The 22,374-nt window shown below is 45.1% G+C and overlaps 5 protein-coding genes across 6 annotated transcripts in view; 3 read left to right on the top strand and 2 right to left on the bottom strand.

Annotated features, from left to right (window-relative positions):
• LOC126558010 (26S proteasome regulatory subunit 6A-B) overlaps window positions 1–22,374 on the bottom strand; it is a 309,006-nt gene that overhangs the window by 18,901 nt on the left and 267,731 nt on the right. The gene's annotated exons all lie outside the window — the stretch shown is intronic.
• LOC126558163 (uncharacterized) overlaps window positions 1–22,374 on the top strand; it is a 481,612-nt gene that overhangs the window by 347,868 nt on the left and 111,370 nt on the right. The window lies entirely within an intron of this gene.
• On the bottom strand, window positions 1,694–5,042 carry LOC126568266 (uncharacterized). Its single transcript, XM_050224716.1, has 4 exons — window positions 5,008–5,042; window positions 4,799–4,870; window positions 2,362–4,709; window positions 1,694–1,810 (listed from the first exon to the last, which is right to left on the bottom strand). Exons 1-4 carry the CDS (start codon window positions 5,033–5,035, stop codon window positions 1,694–1,696), a joined length of 2,565 nt encoding a protein of 854 aa, XP_050080673.1. The 5' UTR covers window positions 5,036–5,042.
• Window positions 8,542–14,060, top strand: LOC126567435 (phosphatidylinositide phosphatase SAC2). Of its 2 annotated transcripts, XM_050223658.1 has the most exons (8): window positions 8,542–8,644; window positions 8,818–9,955; window positions 10,042–10,369; window positions 10,521–10,591; window positions 10,973–11,200; window positions 11,696–11,938; window positions 12,604–13,876; window positions 13,953–14,060. In XM_050223658.1, the coding sequence occupies exons 1-8, from the start codon at window positions 8,542–8,544 to the stop codon at window positions 14,058–14,060; spliced, it is 3,492 nt and encodes a 1,163-aa protein (XP_050079615.1). The 2 variants fall into 2 exon arrangements, with proteins under 2 accessions (XP_050079615.1, XP_050079623.1); XM_050223666.1 differs by lacking the exon at window positions 10,973–11,200 and having other exon boundaries at window positions 8,546–8,644.
• The window catches only part of LOC126556132 (fasciclin-1), a 353,811-nt gene continuing 347,309 nt past the window's right edge, over window positions 15,873–22,374 (top strand). The window contains exon 1 of the mRNA XM_050211354.1: window positions 15,873–15,878. The gene's annotated coding sequence lies outside the window, so the exon portion shown is untranslated. The remainder of the gene's footprint in view (window positions 15,879–22,374) is intronic.

Here is a 22,374-nt window from a genome sequence, read left to right as displayed (position 1 = left end):
CTTTATTGCTCACCATAAGTGTATAATAAACTTATTCTAGCCACACCGAATCTTGGGGTACTTCGATTTGACCCGATTTGTTTTCATTTGTGAAATGTAAGTTTATTTCTGAATTTTGTGTCACATAAAATGCACTTTTTATTAACTAGAAGGTTTTATCCTTTGAAAATCTGCTGGCTGGCACGCTCTAGCAGGAGGAACATTTGAGCCATTTGTTCTGTTCTACTTCAGAAGACTTGCATATAATACAATGTTGCATATGGTAGCGTGTTACATGTGTACAATCATTGCAATACACTCAGTATACTACCACAGTTTAACTATCCCTTCCGCGTGTCCCGTTTTATTTTTGTATTAAATGTTTCGATAAATGTATCCCGTAGGGTTTTTTTTACAATACGCTGCATTCTATCTTGGTTGTACAGGCTTGCACACCTGCCCACAATTAAACTTGTACTACTTATACTTTACAAATTATTGCTACTACAAATGTGTGTTATTCTATACATTTATATTTTATTTCAAGTGCTTATACACACCCAAAATCATTAACGGTTACTCCGATTTGAAACTGTACAATAATTGGATACACACATACGCGCACACACACACACACACACACACACACACACACACACACACACACACACACACACACACACACACACACACACACACACACACACACACACACACACACACACACACACACGAAGATTGAATTTTTACTTAAAATTGCCCTTCTCCATCTCCCACACGTCCCAACCCCTTTGGTTTGATGTTTAAAAAGAGTAGGTTTCAGCTTTGACTTAAAAGCAGGTGTCGCTCCTCATTATCTCCTCACTAAGTGAGAATTACGCACTGTAACAAGTGGTCTACACGATGCGCAAACTTGATTTTCGCTTAAAATGCTATCGATTTTTGATAAATTTCCATACAAAACTCACAGCATTTTTTTTTTGCAAAATCAGAGTTGCACTTTGTGTGGAACGGCTTCAATGAAGTGTTTACTGTCCCGAAAAAAAAAAAAATAAAAAAAAAATGACCATAGAGACAAATCCTCTAAACCTGCCTGCGCATGGGCAGTAAAGGTTTATCGATCGACTGGGTAATAAATTGAAAAAAAAATACATTATTTCAGTAAGATGTTCACCAAATGTATTGAAATACTTTTGACATGATGTTTTATCTACCGTGCAGCAGAATCTCTTGTTGGTGAGAAAAAAAAATTCACATTTTCTAAATCATCCGAACGCAAGCGCCCGGGATGTGTCTTCGTCTTCGGCCAACCTAATTTCATTCATTTTCATTTGCATGATCGTTATGCCAGTAGTAGATTAGTTGACATTAACGGAAGTATCTGTAACTATAACAAAAAAAATAAAAAGGGGTTAAAATTGTGACCTAATGCTAAACTACAAATAGTAAGATTATTAAAATAAAAAATTAAAATTCCCAACATCATCAGTCCAAGCGCACATCCAAATCAGCACATACACACACAACGCATGCACTGTTTTTTGGTTGAGCAATTGCTAGATGAACTTATGATAATATTGCATGCCAATAATGGCAGGTGTAGCCTTCCGTGCACCAACACTCGCTCTACATCCAGGAACACGAACACGAACACGAACAACACGAATACGAACACGAACACGATACACATCTACATCCACAAACACGAAAAGGATTAATTTTTTCTCGATGCACGCCGTTTCATGGAGCTACTGCACTGGGGACAGTACCATTTCCCTTTCGGTGATGAGCTTATATTGACGCACGGATAATGGAACCATTCGAACGGACACTGCAAAGGAGAAAGGGGAGAGGAAAACAGATTAGTTTCTATTATCTTTACAGCATTTCTACTATGATTGTAATATTTTCCCTTAACGACCAATCTAAGGAGTCCTTCGATTGACGCTTGTAGGATTTAGTACTTAATTTGGTGAGTGTCCCAAATTAGTGTCGGCACTTTCGGGATGCCAAAGATTCGATGGCTTTCGGGAAGATTCGAATCGGATTGGATCCGATTGGGATTCCATTAGGATTCTATTGCAATTCGATCCTGTTTGTATTAGATTTGGATGCTGTCGAGATTCGTTCTCATAGGAATACTCTATCTTTCATTACATTAAATGTCACCTCTCACTATAGTGTGCAGCCACTTTTCACATCCGTTTTGTTATTTGTGTTGAAAGAGGTAAAAATTGGATCCAATCCGATACGAGTTGGATTCCTTTTGAATAGGATTTTTAAGAGATTCGATTTGGATTCTTAAAGGATTCGATTAGTACGAAAATTCACTTTTCCTAAAACCAGTCCTAATAGAAAATTATTTTTCAAAAATCTACTTACGTCCTCATTGTCGCATGCTACCATGTCGCCGTAAGACACCTGGTTACAGAGACAGTAGCGTGGTTCGTTCGGATCGAACCATTCACCTTCCGCCGTCTGGTCAAGGGGAACAGCCGGCTCGGTTGTGCCGGCGGTACTGTTAGTGCTTATGTTCGTGCTCGTGCTCGGATTGCTCGTAATCAACGTGTTCATGAACGACGGCACATTCACCACCGCGGCACTGGTGGTCGGTGTTGTGACGGTCGTCAAGAAAGACTGTTGTGGTTGCTGTTGTTGCGGCTGCTGTGGATGGAGCGTTTGCGGCAGGACTTGAACAGCTTGCTGCCCAGCATGCTGTTGCAACAGCTGCTGCTTGTTCTGCAGCTGCAGCAATTGCTGTTGAGCAACCTGCAAAGGCGGCTGCTGCTGTAACAGCAGCTGCCGTTGCTGTTGCAGTAATTGCTGTGGCTGTGGTTGTAACACTTGCTGGGTCGGCTGCTGTTGCTGCATCGTTTGCTGCAGTTGTATGTCTTTGTGCTGATGATCAAGCAGCTGATGCTGCTGTTGCACCGGTAGTTGCTGTATATGCTGCACTACCTGCTGCTGCACCAGATGCGACTGTTGTTGTGGTTGGGCTTGATGTTGGAATGAATTGTGCTGTATTGACTTAAAAACTTGCAGTTGTTGTTGCTGTTGCTGAAGAAGCTGTTGCGGCTGTTGCGGCTGTGGTTGTTGTTGCTTCTGCTGCGACTGAGCTTGCAGCAGCTGCTGATGAGGAACTGCATGTAGCTGCGATTGTTGCTGCAATATTTGGGGACGTTGCAGCTGCTGCTGCTGCTGTTGTTGCAGCTGCTGCTGCTGCTGCTGTTGCTGCAACTGCTGCTGCTGTTGTTGCAGTTGCTGTTGCTGCTGCTGCTGCTGCTGTTGTTGCAGTTGTTGAAACTGCCGTGACGGCATGCGATGTTGCGCCGACATGAGCTGAACCGGTTTATGCTGCTGATTAATAATTTGTTGCTGTCCCTGGCCGGGCAGTACTTGCTGCTGCTGCTTCACACTCGGTGGGGTTTGTGCTTGCGACAGCGAAATTTGTTGCATCACCGGTTGCATCGGATGCTGCAGCGACACCGGTGTGTTAGCGTGAATAAGCAACTGTTGCGATTGAACTGGCAGCTGATGATTGAGCGTATGTTGTTGTATAAATGGCGGCTGCTGTTGGGAAGATGTTTGTCCTGACTGCTGCTGCTGCTGCTGCTGCTGTTGATTTTGCTGCACCGGCGTAGAGCTTACTACAGCCGATAGCGCTATTGTATTCGAGCTAGAAATTGAAGGTACGTTCGTCGAGGGTGCGGACAAAATAGAAGCTATGGATGATGCATTTACCAACATAGTGGAATTCGTGCGCAAGTTTCCACAACTGAGCGACGTACCGATTGCCTTTTTCTTCTGTCGCCGTTGGTTCGAAAATGCGGTCGACTCCCGTTCGACCGCCTGCAGCGCGTTGTGTGTCGCACCGGCCAGCTCACTGTTGAGCAGTAGCTCGTGCGAACCCACACCCCCGATAGCTTCGTACGATGCCTTCAAGCTGGCCGTCCGGCGGCCCTGTTGCATCTGTTGCGTCTGCGCAATGGCCTGGCTAGCGGCGGCAACGATCGCATTGCCCGCACCGCACGTCTGCAAGTTGTACGTGGCGGCCACACTGGCCGTACCCGGCGTGGCATTCATTACTGGCACGGGCTGTGGACAGTGCACAGTATTGATGGCACCAGCAACCGGTCCGATAGTGCCGACGCTAGCGACACCAGCAACAACAGGGCCAGCCACCACAGGCCCACCAGTTGTGATGATTGCCGGTGTAGTGGGGCGCAAATTGTTGCAGCTGCTGCTGCTGCTGCTGATCGGCTTCGACGATCCGGCGACGACGGAACGTTTCTCGATCGATCCTAGTGGCACACCGGCGGCCACGCTGTAACGGCGCTTTTCCGTCTTCAGCTTGTAACGGCTGGCGTGGCTCGAACCGTGCGAGTTTAGCGTATCGTAGAAGCGATTTTCCTTCTGATTCGTGCCACCATTGCTAGTCAGGCTGTCCAGCTCGAGCGAACGCTTCTCCAGTATCTCGGTAATGCCGTTGTGGTCCGCCTCCAGCTCACACTTGAACTTGTCCAGCTCCGTATCGAGACGGCGCAGGTAACGCTCGACCAAATCGTACATCTGTCCTGCCAGCTGGATCTTCTCGTCCGAATCGTCCAACACCCGGTAGTAGTTGGTGCGGATCGAGTCAAACTCGACGTCCGCCATCGGGGAGGAAATTTCCCCACGGCGACATTGCTGAAACAGTGCCCGGACACGCTTATCCAACGCGTCCGTATTATCTGCCAATGAGGAAGAGCGGGAGGGAGAAAATGGGATATAAAGGTAACAAAATCGTACACATTGCTGACGGGCGCTTGGCAAAACTTACTCTGCACACTTAGATCCATTTCACGCATCTCGGTAAATCGGTCGCGCAGTTCTTGCGGCAGATGTTCGATCACTGGGATTTCACGGAAAAACAGGGTAATAAAAACAAAAACATCAACGAAAAGCCATTTGCCATGCCTTCCGCGGGAGGTGTACCGCTGTGTGGCTGCATCTGTTTTCGTTACCGTTTCCGCACCGATCGATACTTACTCTCCAGATAATCCTCGAGGTACAGCATGATGGAACTGTTTGCAGAACACCGTGAACAAGATGGATGGCGCACCACGAGCCGAACAAACAATTTACTGAACTTACAAAGAAAGAAAACGGTACAGTTCAGCAGAATGTACAGGATGCTTCGTTTTCCTTTCGTTTGTTCGGTTTCTGCTGTGACAGATGACAGACAGTTGGTTCGTGCAGTGGCGCTGCTGTCATTATCCAATGAAAGGCAAAATAATGTTTAACGAAATATTAGAAAAATGCACCAAATATTATTATTTCCGTTTTTCAACACGTTTTTAATGCTACAAAAAAAGAGAACACATATATGTACGAAATTAATAATTTGAAAATCGAATATTTGGCTAAAATAATACATTTCCCACCAGCCAACGCCTCCGTGCTGGTGTTGTGAAGTTTAACAGATGTCGGATCGATTTCTGGTTTGTTTTGCACAGCACCGTATGTGTATAGGTCGGGGTACATGGAGTAAGTGCCGATCCCAGGATCCAAAATGAATGAACCTGGTTTTTGTGCCGAAGTCTACGCACACTATCATAAACCTCATTCAACCCTTGCATTGAACACCAGCAGTATGAAGGCGAAGGCCTGCTTGTTTTCTTACTTAGTAGGAAGGAGAAGGTGTAGGAGAATAATCCATCCAAAACGGAATCGAAAGCGAGATCGGGCGTATTCGGGAGTCCCAGATGTAAACCCAGATCCCAAAATCCCAGATGTAAACAAAATCCCCTAGCTGCCGTTGCCTTTCTTTGATCATTCCTGTTGTTAACGTTTATTGAAAGCTTGTTTGGTTTGATGTTTGAACCATGAATGCCTGGTATAACAAAACTAGTTTTTTTTTCAATCGAAACTTGAATTCTATATACATATAAAAAAGAATGAAATAATTTGTATAAAGAATGGTATATTCATCTGCACTGACTGGTAGAGGTAGTAAAATTGACAATGCCGAAGAATGAATATATTTTACTTGAACAAGATAAAGTCTTTTTTGCTCTTTGAAAAATATGCCAATAAAGTGTCAATAAAAGTGTTCTATTATGGACCAATGAAACTCATCGATTAATCGTCCGCCCTTAAATTTGCTATCTCAACTCAAATGTACAAGTTGTATAAATTTCTACCAAAAGGGCTTTCTTACAGACATGCAACCATAACGTAGTTTTTTTTGTCACGCACTGTAGCTCTTATTATATGTTCTACCTGTGATCGACGTATTGCGTAAAATGTTTAGAGCGGCTTATGGGTTTTTTCGTTACTTTTACGCATAGCTAAAATACGTAACTGTATCTCAGAAATTACAATTGAAAGCTGCACCCTCAATACGACTGAAAATATTCATATGAAGCTTTGGAACAAAGAAAATGAAAAGATAATATAATTTATGAATTAATAAGCATTTCATCTCATTTTAAAATTTTGTGTTCTTCAATAATCAAATTCACGATGACATTATTCTTAAGCGACTGATTTTTTTTTGCGAAATTTCAAGCTTGCATTTCACTGTAAGATTTGTAATTGTGTTTTCGTATGATTACAATACCCATTCCTAAAGTTTCATTCGTGATTTCCAATTCAGTTCACGAACATGGACGAATTACGCACACTTGCGAATTTTTGTGTAAACAGTATCGTTGCATCCCGTTTTGTTTCACTATGCTCCGTGCTCTTCATAATGTCATACCTTTGCCGAACCAAGCCGACAACACGAAGGTTTTGAACACAGTAATGACATTATGAAGAGTGCGTAGCATTATGAAACAGAAGAGGTGCAATCATGCTGTTTACACAGAAATAAAGATGTGTTGGTAACTCTTCCCTCTTTTCGATGTTATCGTCTTCTTCACAGTTGGTTCAACGAGGTTAGGAATAGGTATTGTAATTGTTTGACGACTTCATTAATGGCCTATATATTCCTTTTACAAGAACAAGGATTATTATCTGTTTACTTGTGGTTTTTGATCGATAATGAGCTTATCACTCGCTGTGGTAATTGATGATCAACAAATGCTTTTTATTAAAGAGCATCTATATGGCTGGTCGAATAACTGTGATTTTTAGAACCATTGAAAATTCTTCTTCTCTGTCTGCTCAGGGTGCATTAGCATCCTCCGGTGGCATAGAACTCTACCACCTCAAGATCATAGCCGTATTTGTCTACGTTTTATTCCTCAATTCAATTCTATTGGCCTCGCGTTTTAGTCGCGTGTACGCCTAAAATTTGGCAACGGTGTACGTCTGGCAATTGAAACAACAACTCTTATTCACTTAACTGTAACTAAGGTGGGCTTACAGGCTTAACTAGGTTGCGGTTGCTATTTTTAGCAGGAAATTGTATAACCGGGTTTGTTTCCAATAGTTCTCGAGAGTGTATTTTTAAAAGCGCACCACTATTTTTACTTTGTCATTTTGTCCAAAGAAAACAGACAAACGCAAAAAAAACCCAGTTAAAAAATGTTTATGTTCGTTTGATAATTGTTTAGGTGAGTACAATTTGCACACAGTTCCTTGCTTACACCTAAATCATTCTTCGGATGGAAAAAAAATCTAATTTAGGGATAGGACAGGCAAAGGGAAAAACATCAAAAAACACTCTAGGGATTTTGCTTTGGGAATGGATTTTTTGAATTGATATTAGGCTTTTCTAAAATGGACTCCCAAATACGCCCGATCTCGCTTTCGATTCCGTTTTGGGTGGATTATTCTCCTACAGGACTAAGGAAGAAAGCAAGCTGTCCTTCGCCTTCATACTGCTGGTGCTCAATACAAGGGGGTAAATGAGAATTTACCCCCTTGCATGAGTGTGGTAGACTTGGTGAATGAGTGTGCGTAGACTTCGGCAAAACTTCGGGATGTTACTTGGGATTTCGACTAACGTCGTCTATCCCGACCTTATTAGCGTATGTGAACATAGCGTAGCATATTTATGCTACATTGTGAACTTCCTTTTGTTCAGTACGCCAGTGAAAACAACCATCGCTGCACCAAACACGCACACACACACCTCCAGAGCATACTTGATGAAAAATTCATACAATTTTCACCCAATTTAAATGTGTAGTCCGTCGCTGGTGTGGTGATGGTTGTCTCGTAAAGTGTGTTATTTTCCACCAGCTACACGTTGTAAGTATGTTGATCATAAAAATCCTTTTAATTTCTCTACGCGCCCAACATTGTGTGGAGCTTTTGCGCGCACAACACCAATGCAAATCTCTGTTTTGTTTGTGTTGTTTTTTTCTGCCTTTCATGCGTGTTGTTGTTGCGTGTTTTGTTGCAGAAACACTATCTCCGTGTGTGCGCCCGTGTGTGCGTCACAAAACCCGCTGCAATCAATAGATTGTTTCGAGCGGACGATACGACGACGGTCACCCCACTTCCTGCTTTAGATGAATCATCTCTGCTAGTGCCAGTGGCTGGTTCCGTATTAACAACTTGTGCTGCACTTGTTGTTCGTCCGTCTGCTTTTTACCGACCTCGTCGATTTCCGGATTCCTCGGTGCAGCAATGGCAATGGAAGTGTTTCAAACCGAAACACACTACATCTTCCTGCGGAAGGAACGGAGCCTCTGGTGGAATCGATATTCTTCCGAATTTCAACTAAAGTGCGGTATGTGTGTGTGTGCGAGTATGGGTGTGTGACTGCACACTAGTGATGGGTTTTCTGGCACGTACCCACGGATCCGATTCGGTTCTAGGACGTGTGAAATGAAGGGAAAGTTCGCCAGGACGACGTTTCGGCAGCAATGGAAACTAATATGTATCATTCTTTCCTCCTTTCAGGATGGGATTTGTCATCGGTGGACGATATCGAGTGTATCGGTGTGACGCACGGTATTGTCGGCACGATTGCACTACAGGGTGTGCTGGAACCGCATCTGATCGTGATCAAGGAGGTGGTACCGGTTGGTGTACTGTACGCACCGCATCTGGTGTACAAGATCAAGAGTATTGCCGTGCTGGGACCGGATGGGGCCGATACGCTGCTACTCGGCTGCAGCAAGCACAACACCAACCAGGCGGTCAAAATAGCACCGGCGGTGGCGGGCGGTGGTGGTGGTACGACGGTACCACCGGAAGGCCATCCCTCCCCCAAAAGCCGTCTGTTTGAAAGTTCGGCCCTGGTGAACAAGACCTGGGGTGCGGTAAAGAGTGCCGGAAGTACTATCCGCAACACGACGGAGAAGGCGGCCGCCATCGCTACCAGCCAGGTAAAGTCGACCGTTAGCCTGGTGGTAAAGGATCCGGTACGGATCGAGAAGCGTGTCATCGACGAGCTGCACAAAATTTTCGACGATACGGACAGCTTCTACTATAGTCCTAACTGTGATATTACGAATAATCTGCAACGCCGGGGAGCACCGCCGGACGATCGATTCTACTGGAACAAACCGATGCTGGCGGAGCTGCTGAAGGTGGTAGACGGACCTGTGGCAGACTCCTGGGTGCTGCCAATCATACAGGGGTTCGTGCAAGTCGAACAGTGCGTCATTGGGAATGAATGTTTTACGCTGGCGCTCGTCTCACGTCGTTCGCGGAATCGGGCCGGTACGCGGTACAAGCGTCGTGGTGTGGATGAACACGGCAACTGTGCAAACTACGTGGAAACGGAACAGGTACTGTCATTGCGCCAGCATCAGATATCGTTCACACAGGTGCGCGGTTCGGTACCGGTGTACTGGAGTCAGCCGGGTTACAAGTATCGGCCACCGCCACGCCTCGACCGGGATGAGGCGGACACGCAGCAAGCGTTCGAGAAGCATTTCGATGGCGAGCTAAGCATTTACCAGTCGATTTGCATCATCAATCTGGTGGAGCAAAGTGGCAAAGAAAAGATCATCGGTGACGCTTACGCGAACCACGTGCTGAAGTACAACTCGGAACGGTTAATATACGTAACATTCGATTTTCACGAGTATTGGTAAGTCTGTGAAGTTTTGTAAAAAAAAAACCTTGTAACTAATTGTATGACAAAAACTCTCTCTCTCCCTCTCCGGAATGTAACAGCCGTGGAATGCGGTTCGAAAATGTTTCCTCGCTGATTGAATCTCTCGCGCCGGAAGCGGGTGCGATGGGATTTCATTGGCGCGATAACAATGGCCCAATCTGCAACCAGAAAGGTGTGTTCCGGGTGAACTGCATGGACTGTCTCGATCGGACAAACGTAGTGCAGACAGCCATCGGTAAGGCGGTACTAGAATCGCAGCTGGTCAAGCTTGGTCTTGCGATGCCGTACTCGCAACTGCCGGACGCCCTAAAGGCACCGTTCATGGTGCTGTGGGCGAACAATGGTGATGTCATCAGCCGGCAGTACGCAGGAACAAATGCACTCAAGGTTAGCAAATGCAACAAAGAACAAAAAAAAAACACATTTTAACCTTTATTTCAATGACCACCTACCCGGATGTTGGTGGTTATGGAAGTAGGGTGTACTTATTGGTCATCGAAACGATGGTTAAATGAATAATTTCTTACTCTCATCTCAGGGTGATTATACGCGTACGGGGGAGCGAAAGATTTCCGGCATCATGAAGGATGGCATGAATTCTGCTAATCGGTGAGTGTTACCAGCCTTACGGGTGCTTAAAATTAGAACACTTTTTACGGGAAAAAAACTCTCCAAAGCTTGATGAAATCCTTTTTCTACTTTTCGAGGAATAATTTTTCCCGTCAGTTTTGACGTATGTTTAAAAATGTCCGCCAAAGTAACATTCACACAAAAAAAAAAAACAAACTACTAAACATTGTGTATGTTTTGTCTCTGACTTTTAATCGCCTTCCACCGCACGGAACACCCGGCAAATACGGTTCGTTCATCGAATCTCGTTTTGGGGCTGTGAATCGAACTGTGGCCTTTGCTTTTGCTTTCCTTTGCCATGTTCGCTTTCCGGACTTTTTTTTTTATTGTTCTCGATGGATCGAACGGGACCCCGCGCAGCTACTACATTCAACACTTCGCCGATACGTTCCGGCAGAGTTGCATAGATTTGCTGCAGGGTCAGCTGAGCGAGCATGACCATATCCTGGAGGATGACATTTGCGATGTGGTCGCCGGTATTGCCGCTACAGCGCTCAAACCGTCCGGTCCGGTACCGTTGACGTACTACAACTATGGCCAGATGTCGTCCGAACAGGTGCTGCTTGAGCACGTCGTCTTCAGTGCCAGGTGCGCGTTTCTATTTCCGTTTGTCTTTTTGTTTGTTTTTGCATCCATTCTTTTACTAGGAGTAGTTCAAATAGGATCTGTGTAACTAACTCAGGCAAGGAGTAAAACATTGTTAGAATGGCGTTTAATGGTGGTTAATGGGTTTGCTTCATTTCCTTGTAAAAGGGAAGAGTAAATTGTAACAGGGTTTTCACGATTAATTTGATTATTGTCGCGACGGTAAATCTCTTGGAGTATAAAAGCAGTTTTTTCTTTGTTAAGGTTGTGTCACATCTACTCACAGTCTAGAGTCCCGACGTGTTGTAAAACTGTACCATATTTGGTTATAAATACTCGTCTTTTGTAATGAAAAATGGTGGCATGACAGGTGGATGGATAAGTTGTAGTTCTGATGTATAGATTGCGACACAAAAAAAAAAAATGAATTTTTTGTCAATTTTGGCTAACCTTGCAAACGCACATTCTCTTTCTGTTTTCTCTCACCATCCAATCTAGTTACTATCTGGCCCGATTTAAGGACACGTACCGCCAGGCAACGATCGATATGATGCTCGGTAATAACGTTTCGCCCGAGTCGGTGTCGGCGCTCGGTGGCAGCCAGACTGCCGCGACCGATGAAACGGACGCGCTGGAGGGTGCGGAACATGCACGTCTGCTGGTCGAAGATTGTCGACGGTTGTTGCTCGGTACGGCCCAGCTGCCGGTCGGTGCGTGGGGTCTGATCGACGCAGATCCAAGGTAAGGGCGTGAGAATAGTTTCTTTTTCTTCACCGTTCGTGTGTGTGATAGATGTGAGGCCTTTCAGGTATGGTTAAGTATTATTGTTACAATTATCTGAAATTCCAAAGCTGTATTGTGGAGAGTTGTTTGTACTTCCTCCTACAAACTCGAACATTACATCGTAATGATTACTCACGCTTAGATAAAGCATGAAACACATGCGTTTAGTTGTAGCTCTTAGATTCCGTATGGCGATCGTTGCTTATCGCGAGTGGTGTATGCTCTCTGACGGCATGTCACAGTACGCCCTAAAACAAAGAGCAACAGAAGCGTATTTTTTCTTCCAAAGAGCCAGAAGCTTGAGTTGGTTTGTTTGTTATGTGTTTATCTATTAATAGAGTTACAGTAAAACCGTTCACTGTACATCTCATACCATCAACGTAGTATTTTTCAATGATTCTCCTTTAACAGCCTGCATGTATGCAAACAGCTTAGCGTGTAGTTAGAACTTTTTTATTGCAACTAGTGTGGAGTGCGCAAAACGTTAATAATAAAAGCATTATTTCATAACTGTCGTTTATTTACTGTTGCCATGATGCCTCAGCAAGGTGTTAATACAACCGCACCTAATTTACCTTGTGGTCTGCTTTTCTTTTCCTCTACACATATCACGTCCCCTTCAGTACCGGCGATCCGAGCGAAACGGAAGTGGACACCATACTGATTCTTACGGACGATTGCTACATTGTCGCCGAGTACGATTCGCACCTGGACAAGATCGTACGGTTCGAGAACGTGCCGCTGGAAAGCATCACTCTGATCGAGTTGGGCCTGTTTCAGCACAACAAAATGTTCCAAGGTCCAGCGCCGGCCCATCTGTGCATTCGGCTAAATTACTCGGTGGACGGTGTGGACGGTTACTTTCACATGTTCCGCTCGCCAAACATTCGCTTCTTCAACAACGTCGCGGTAGTGATACGCAAAACGGAGGAAATCACCGAATCACTTACCGCGATCGTGGATCTGTTTCGGATTGCGCTGCAAAACTGTGGTCGGTTGGATGTGGCGTTCCAGTGTGGGGGTAGCTTGCAGCGTCGGAAGAGCCGCACGTTGCTGTCCGTACCGGCAGGGATACCGCGCAATCTGTCCGAGTCGCAGCTGGTGCAGATGGGCTCGAAAGCGTTCAGCAATATGGCGGGTCAGTTTTCGAAAATTGGCCAGTCACTTAATGCGAGCAAAATAGGGCGTGGAACGTCGGCCGGCAGTGGAAAGGGTAAAGGGAGCAAAAAGGACCAGGACCAACCGCCGGCGGATCAGGGAGGTAGCAAGAGCGGCCGACGGGAAGGTTCAAGCGGTTCGGTCGGTTCGTTCGGTGGTGGTCAGGCTGGCACGGTTGGAGGATTGCGGCCCGGTTCGGCGTACACCGGTGGGAACAAGATGGAACGGTCCAGCTCGGAGTCGGAGGAAGCGGAATGTGCCAGCATTTACGAGCCGGAAGATTTGGTCGAACAGAATCCACTGTACAACGAGAACGTGTTTCTACCGTCGGTCGGTATCGTGATGGGTGGCTCGAGCAACGATCCAGATGACGTCGGCTCGGCTAGCAACGTGCTGGAGGAGAAGGACAGTATCGCCAAGATGTCGTCCGATCTTTCGACGATGTCGATATCGTCGGTTACGGATCACATCAACATGCCGGTCGGTATGCTCGAGTGTGCGTCACCGATTCGCGTCAGCAGCCCAACGCCCGAAATCTTCGTCGACGGTGCGACCGGCGGTATGGAGGGTGAACCGACCCGGCACGGACGCAACATGAGCCTTAATCTGCAAGCCCCGGCCAGTGGTGGTGATAATGCTTTGCGGCAGCTGAAGAAACTTACCAGTCCGCTGTCCAACATTGGCAAGGGTTTGCAAACGCTCGGTGCCAATCTGGACCCGAGGAAGATAGCTGTGAAGGTAAGGGTCGGCTGTAGGAGAATGTGGGACCGTTTTGCAAGTTTTTCACATCGTATTCTTCTCGTTCTTCTTGCAGAGTCCAGTCGCACCGGTACGGAGCACCAGTGCCGCTTTTGCGGAAATTAAACAGTTGGAAGAAAAATGGGAAAAGGCCAGCTGTCGCACCAAGCTGATTGCACTGTGAACGCCTAGAAACGGTGGTGAGGTCTACAGATTTTTGCTATTTTATGAACGCCACCAGCAGGGCATGCAGTAATGCTTCCATTTTGTTTTACGCTCAGAAGAACATCAATTTTTCGCTGCGCTGCAATATTGCTGATATCGACCAGGAAGTTCCGGCAACTTGAGTTATGATGGCTAGCACATTTAGAACGTTTGGAAATTCAGTTAGGAAGTGTTAAGCCGACTGCGCACCGATTGATCAATTGCTCGAAGCACAAAAGATAGACGGAAGCGTATTATATCGCACCATTACCTTTAAGGTTCGTTCCTGGTCGATCTCTTGTTATTATCGTGGTCTCATCAGTATTTTCATTGCGCGTTCAAACTGTCAGGAAGCACAAAAGGCTGCCACGTTGTGCGTTATTCCTTATCCAAAATATCTTACATTGCAAATGCCAAAGCTGTATTAACAGATACAAAATAATTTATTGCGATAACAGGGTGGGTTGATTAGCACCAAGGGTTTGTTTGTTTCAATGATGAAATCATCCAGCTCGTTATGCATGAAGCCGTTGACTTGACATTACAGTACACTACTGGGATGCTCAGAAAGATTTTTAATGGGCTCTAGTGATAATGGCTCCACTATTGTGAAGAGCGTTGGACTCTCCAGGCTCCTCAGGTGGGCTCTCAATAATTTTTTGAGTATGATACTGGATGATCCAGCCACACGGATGGATAGAAAAGGAGGCGTGATAACATGTGGGTAGATAGGTCGTAGTCCTAATCACGATAAAAGGATTTTTGAGTTAAATTTGTTTTTTCAACTTGATTGCCTTCGAGGGCGAACAGTTTCAACAGTGTTTTTACCCATCATAAAGGCCTATGACTCATCATCTAATGAACAAATACATGTGTTTTTTCAATACATGTTTGCTTTTGTGCCGCAATCCTATGCATCAGGACAACAACTAATCTACACCCACCTGTTACATCGAAAAAAAAAAGCCGAGGTGTATTAGATTGCTAGACGACGGCATTAAACCTTGCCCGATATCATGAACTTCTGCATACAAATGGAAGTTTGTGGAAGAGTTATCGTGCTTGTTCTTTTTACAGATTTTTGTTTTTGCGCTCATGATTTGTGATTTTTTCCTTTTCCTAAATGGAAAACAAATAACAACAACCAAACACAGAGAAAAATCCTGCTGTGGGAAAAAAAGAAAAGCATTACGAATTGCAACGAAATTGTTGTGCTGCTGGGAGGATGGCACACCGATGATTTCGTCTTGAGATGCGAAGACGCTAGTAAAACGCTTCAAGTATATTATAATTATCGGCAGTATTGTTATTTATCGTATATTAGACAAAATTGTCCAAATCATTCTATCGTACAGGAACTATAATTAGAACCATATTTTGCACGGCAGTTCGCAATGCAAAAATTCTTAGCAAACAAACAAAGCGCTACAGATAGAACATTGTAATTGAGCTTCACGGGATACGGGAGTGGGATACAGACAGTAAAAAGAAATACCAAAGTCAATTATGTATAGCGTACCGTTGTGTATGGCACGAAAACGAGACAGATAGCCAGCATGCCTACAGGCCAAAGTGGACAACAGGAAACAAGAAAATAGTAAAAAAACAAAACAAAAACGTTCAAATAATCTATTTAGAAGTGTGAGATTTATAGACGCGGGCGGTTGTAGTTGTACCGGTAGTAATACCATCACCACCCCGATAGTTGCTTACACAAATAATGTAGTGAACAACAGATGATGGCAGAGGATAGCATGGACGACATATAGCATTCCAGCCAGCAGTGGCAGGCGATCGAGTAGAGTAGAGTGGCCGCATATTACAGTAGGACGCGCGTGTTTACACGACAGCTTGCAGTATTTTGGCAGGACACAGTGTAGCAGTCTAAGTAGTCCATATAGTAGGCGCTACCCATTAAAGCGTATTCCGAGTATTCCTGCGTTGAAGTTCGGCGGTCCCCCTTGCCATTCCGTTTACCGCAGATCCTACGTGAGCTTATATTACCGTTCGCACTTATCTTAGTTCAGGAGCATTGGTTGGTGTGTCCTACCATTTCCGTTTGCTCCTCACATCCATCCAGCTAGATTTTTTTGATCCCCTTTTGGATGCGTTACGTTACAGCTGAAAGGCATATAGGTTTGCGTTCCTTAACCATTTACAACCGTTTTGCAGTTACCGTTACCGAATCGTCATGTATTACCGTATATAGTACACGTATATCGCTAACATTGTGTTGTATTATTGTGGCAGGTTTAAGCAACATTACTTAGACAATACTACTCCATCTGTGTTTTTTCGTGCTTGTGGGCAATGACGTAACAGGCTTGCCGTTAGGGATTTAACTATTTTATTCACAAGCTATATTTGCGGATCGCTTGTCGCAGGGTTGCGGTAGAAAGAAGAGGCCGGTTGTCTCAGTTTCATGGCGATGAAATAAACGGTTTTGCTTACAGATACGCAGATCCTCCATTGTGTGTGTGTGTGGTTACCCCTTTGAAGATTGCTTATTACTGCATTTATTACCCTTCAAGTAAAAGGGGTAGTTTCTTCATTGCAGGCTAGTAGGATGACATCATCATCTTGAGAAACTCTTGAGGAAGAAACCCCGATACCGATACATCTACGGCACCTGCTCCTCTTCAGTACTTAAAGACACCTTTCGTGGGTTTTTTTTTTTGTTATATTGCGAATCGATTCGCCTATTTGCCAAAACCATCCCCTTCTCATTTGCGGTACATTTCGGCTGGCCTTCGATTGTGAGGACTCGTTTTGCTACCCCTGATCTTCTACGTCACCCCTTTTTTCTGAGGCGTTTTTTTTTTTAACACCGCCGGAACGTACAACTCTAAATGTCTTCATGCCTCTCCTGTTCCTGATGACACCTAGCCGGAGCGAACCTAGCCCGGACAAACAAGGACGACCGCTTTAATCGGCTCCGGAGTTGGGGATAATATTATTTAAATGGGAGATAACATCTTTACCCACTTTATCAGCTTCAGTGCGTTTGTGTGCGTGTGTCCCGTAATCTGTTTTCTTCCGCTTTATTTGCGATGTTAATTTGGAATGTTGGATTTGATTGGTTTCGTTTCGGTGCTGATGTACGGGGCTGTACACTTCTGATGGTTTGCGTCTTGTTGGCTTGACTTGGTGGGGCAGTCTGGTGACATAATGCGAATGGCGATGGTGAGCCCGGTATCAAATCCCGTCTTGGCTGGTTATCCGGTACCCAGCTTTTTGTTAGGCTCTAAACTCTTGAAAGGTGTTTGACAGTCGTTTGATGGCTTCCTGGATTTTTTAGCTATTATTAGGTGGATAGTCAATTCTACGTGCGGAAAGAAGGTTCAGAAGAGATACGATGTCCTGTCTGACCAAGTGCTGGACCGATAAAGAAGAAGTCGTAGTGAGTGAAGTCGGCCCAGTAGATCACGTCATGAGAATGATTTCAGTATTATTTTATTTTCGTTGCCTTGCATTGATTAGGATTGTCTGCTCGGTCCTTGGTGACATCTCACTCATAAAAAGACAACTGAATGAAGGTCGATACAACCTAATTTAAAGTGGAAAGAAAAAATCAGGCATCAAACGATCAGACAATACATACTGTAAAGAGCACACCGCCGAAGCAGAGCAAATCCCTAGTCCAGGATTAAGCGTTCGGTTGGAACTCGCCCGATAGCGCAACATGCTCGAATTGACATCCGGTCAAAGTTGAACCGTCAAGAAAACCGATCGTCTGTAGCCATCTTAAAACCATAAACAAAGTGAAATAAAAATAAAATTTCTTGAGGGGTCACTCCGGCGCTGCCTTCCAGAGCGTGCCACGGATAATAGCGATTCTCTCACTCTTTCCCTTTCATCCACGCACACACACACACACCCACCCACTGCTGTGGTACGGAAAATGTCCTTTTTTTGAGTGGTTTTCGGTGGGAAGGGATGGCACAACGAGCACGGTGAAAGTATAATAACAAATTGGATTTGTAAGAAGCAGGCTCCTCCATGTTTCTCACCGACCTCCGGTGGATTTCCACGCGAAAGGACACTTAGGGCATGGGCATGTACGTGTGAGTGTGAATGTGTGAAGGATGACAATCTACAGCAATTTGATTGTGATTTCATTTCGAGATAGAAAAGGAAGACGCGCGTCCATTACCCTCCAGGAGCCGGTAGGGTAACGAGCCGCAACAGCAACGAGCAGAGGCAACAACAACAACAAAAAAAGCATACCAAGAAGAAGGGAAACCAACACACGTAGACACACAGCCACACAAAGGGCCCAGAAAAATGGTGTGAGATTAATTTTCCGGACGACTTAACTTTTTTATTCCGCTACTAGGTGCCTCCATTTGCCCGCACTAAATTCTGCTTCTTCGGGTTTTTTTCCATATCCTGATCCCCTTGGCATTTCACCGAAACCCAAGCAAGCTCTAGGAGGTTCACTGTCGGGGTAAGGCTACGTTTGGTGACACTGGAGGGTATCGGTGGGTAAGGTTGTAGCATTTAAATGGATGTGGGAATGGATTGGTCGCCGTGGGCACTTTGCTCTTGCATGCGTCTGCCAACCGGTGGTGGAGAAAAAACTTTACTGACCAAGTGGAACAACATCCCTTTTTTTTCTGGGTGCCGAAGGCCGAACTGTCGATGATCGGTGGTCGGTTTATGGCACTGTTTCCACGGGCTTTGGCATTTGGCACCGTAAAACCGAACTCTTCAGATGTTTCAATTTTCATTTTGATTTGCCAATTGGTAGAACCAAGGTGTGTCGACTGAGGTGTCTGTGTGTCTGAGTTTGTCTCGGGCTTGCGGGCATGTGTGGTTTACGCCAGACATTTTAACCGCATTCCGTCTCACAGTAAACTGCCTGCGGAACAGGTTGAAATTTCGAGAAGAAGGAACTGCTGCGGTGAACCGTTTGCAACTATCGGAATGGTCGTTCTCTGCTAGCAGTAAGTTTTGTGAGATGGGTTTCGTTTGGTTAGATTGTAAATTTAAAGCTTATTTCTAGCGCTGGTTAAGAAAATAATATGTACGTAAGTTTTCGTTCCGATGAGAAACTCTTTAAGCTTAACGACGATAAACATCAGGCTTGTAGGCATTGTTATGCTGCACCAAGACCCCTGTAGTACTGCGAAACTCCCAACAAGGGACTCCTGAACCAGGCCTCTTACACGAGACAGCTGTCAGGACCCTAGGTGGCTGAATACTCCTGCTCGTAGTTGGATAGTCAGTCCTCACTACGGCGGAACGCTCCTTATGGGACTTGAAATCTCACCTCATAGCACTGGACCGCTCCAAGGGCCTTATCTACCTAGAGATTTTTAGAGTCTAAGAGGTCTTATTGGTCCATGCTCTTAATCATTCCCATCAAGTCGCCTCAAGTCGGGATCCGCCATTGGTACGGCCTAAACTTAGTCATAAGAACCAGCACTCTAGGAAGTCTTTAGTTTTTTCGCAATATTGATGCCCCTCCATTTACTGATATTTTTGTTTTATAAATCTTGAACATTATTTCTCTCTTGACTGCATATTCCTACTTCAAATTCTGAGCCTTTAAACTACAAAAAAAACATAAAAATTCATAATTACTTGTATATGATGAATGTGAGCTAGGACATGCTAGCTCACATTACATATCGCGTAATGTGATGCAACGGAAAGAAAATGCACGTAATTCCCACCTTCATAAACAGGTACACCCCCTCTTCCAACCCCTCCCATACACTCACATACACATTAACGCTTATTTGTAAACGAAACAAAGGCTTCGGATATAATCCGTTTCTGTTCATCTTTTATTTATAATTCAATACGCGACACGCACACAAGCACCGCGCTCAACAGGATGCCCCGAACCGATTATCAATGCGCTTCAATACTGTGAACCAAGCGCGAAAGAGATACCCCCGGCAGGGTAAGTCCAGGTAATGGCAGACGCTCCGTAAATTCGCTAATTTTCCTCGCAAATGATGTATTGATAATCGGTTTCTCAAATATTTATCCGTTAATTACCAATCATTCGCACTGGTTGCTGTACGCAGCACGCATCATCGTGATCGGTGGGCGGTGTACACTGCATTTATGAGCCTCGCATTCAACTGCATCAGGAAGGACTTACCTTGAGGAAGGGCGAAAGAAAAATGGTGGGCAGTCATTACGGTGCCAATGCACAACTAGCCCGTTAATCCTGAGGAGTTGCAGTGGACGCGGAAGAGCATCCAGATGGGCGCATCTATGCGTGGATGGAGATTTCTTCTTCACTGCGTCTCTTACAGTGTCCTGGCGAGAAGGGAAGCCTACGAGCAGACCGAATGGTATGGGGCGAGCACGCCAATTATCAGTTAATTTCCATTCGACCGCACATATCTCTGTTAGTCGACCGATAGCGGGCCACTGTTTCGGTTGGGACGACGCACTTATTATACCGCACAGGTAAGTTTCAATGGTGCGTTGAAATCAATCGTACGACGGTTGCATGTGGTGATGGTAGTTATAATGAAACGCATCAACCATCCATCGAGTACACGCGAGTCAGTGAGCAGCAACATCGTCAACACGATAAACGCAGTCCGCCCGATAAGGCAATGCTTAATTACTACACCAGTTCACCCAAACCGACGCAGTGAACGCTCGACAGGGAAATTGCAGCCTCTGTTAGGTTGCAACACTGTTAGGCTCAGCACTATTTCTCAGAAGCTTCAGTAACCGTGGCACCGTGTAATGCGTGGACACGGAAATTGAGTTGTCACTGTAGGGCGCCGAGTCTATTTCGGGCGTACCGTGAAGACTCGGAGATAATTGATTCGCCACGCTCAAACTGTTGCGGAGCCACTGTTTTAAGGCAGAAGGGAATGCCTATTGCCGACAATCGGATAATTTAAACCGTGAACTGTGAACTGTGTGTGTGTGTGTAAGCGTCATCCTGATTGAAGGGGAAGTTACTGTTTCGGTGCTGGTAGTTTCGGCCTTATTTGCACCTTCTAATGGAAGACTGATCTCTTTATTGGTGCCGCTTTTGACACGCTCTCAAAGCGTCGCGAATGGCTTAGATTGTGTACGTGGGACTAGTGATCTGACAGTACGGTTAGGATAGAGTTATAAATGGGACACCAACAGCGCTTTGGAGTGAATTAAACGTCAATGTATGGTGGAATTGATTTTTTGGGTTTTTTAAACAAACAGCTGGAAGTTGTTGTTGGATTGTGGATTGTGACCTCAAGGTCTTACTTATCAGACGGTACAACCGTGCCGCGATCTTAGCCCATACAAATCCTCCCTGAACTGTTCACGATCTAGTGACGTCATCCGACAATCTTGACCATTCTGGTGTTACGCTTTAACGTCATTAATCCATGCCAACTTGGATCTGCATCGCCTCCTATGTCCAGGTGAAATTCCTGAGCAGTTTCTTCTCGAACGCGGCTAAGAGGGTTTTGTAACAGTTTTGGAGAAAATCCGTGTCTTAGAGGGGTGTACGAGTACTGAGACTCGTATAAAGGTTCTCCAGAGTACACTGCTTCGTTGTCAACCAGCACTTTTCAGGCGAAGTTTTGGACTTCTTGACAGTTCCAAAGTTTCAAAGCGAGTGGAGAAGTTTCCTGAGTCTGTAGTAAGGAGCAGAAGCAGAAACTCAACATCTATTTTGTGGTTCATGATTACCCCATTTAGGTAGAGTTTTTGACCAACAGTCCTATCAGCAATTATAGAACTGACGTATTTCTGTACGGTTCTGTCTGTAAATCGTTCACTACATCTTGAGCGGTCTTGTTAAAATGTGACAGAAAGATCCGTTCTGAACATTGCCAATTCGTCTCGAAAAGTCTGTAGGTTCTCTACTACGACACTTGTAGAGTTCTTTGCCATTTGTGCTCATAGTTTCACACCAGTAAATCCTTGCTGAGCCTGAAAGTACACAACATTTTAACCCGAAATCAAACTGCACAGATGGTAGCACCATCTCATCGGTTTCTAGTTTACCTCTTTTTATAATGGGTTTTGCTGCTATTCTCAACCGCATTTATTATTAGTTTGCTTTCGGTCGGTTGCCGCATCATTTACCCGTGGCAGAGGCTGCTGCGGTTGCACGTGCTGTACTGAGTGATAAAATGAGAAAAAAATTATATCAATTCGCGTAGGACCAGGACCCAACCGACGAGCTTGCCGTATCATCTGGCGAGTGTGTGCGTCTGTAAACATCATATTCGGCGAGCGTGTGTGTGTGTGTTCGGTTGATTGAATGTGCACAAAATCAAACAGCGATCTATGGGACAAATTGCGGTGCTTGGATGATGCGGACA

This window comes from Anopheles maculipalpis, chromosome X (assembly GCF_943734695.1).
Source record: "Anopheles maculipalpis chromosome X, idAnoMacuDA_375_x, whole genome shotgun sequence".
NCBI lineage: Eukaryota > Metazoa > Arthropoda > Insecta > Diptera > Culicidae > Anopheles > Anopheles maculipalpis.
Note: the sequence above shows the minus strand (reverse complement) of the source record. Positions and strands in the feature narration are given on the sequence as shown.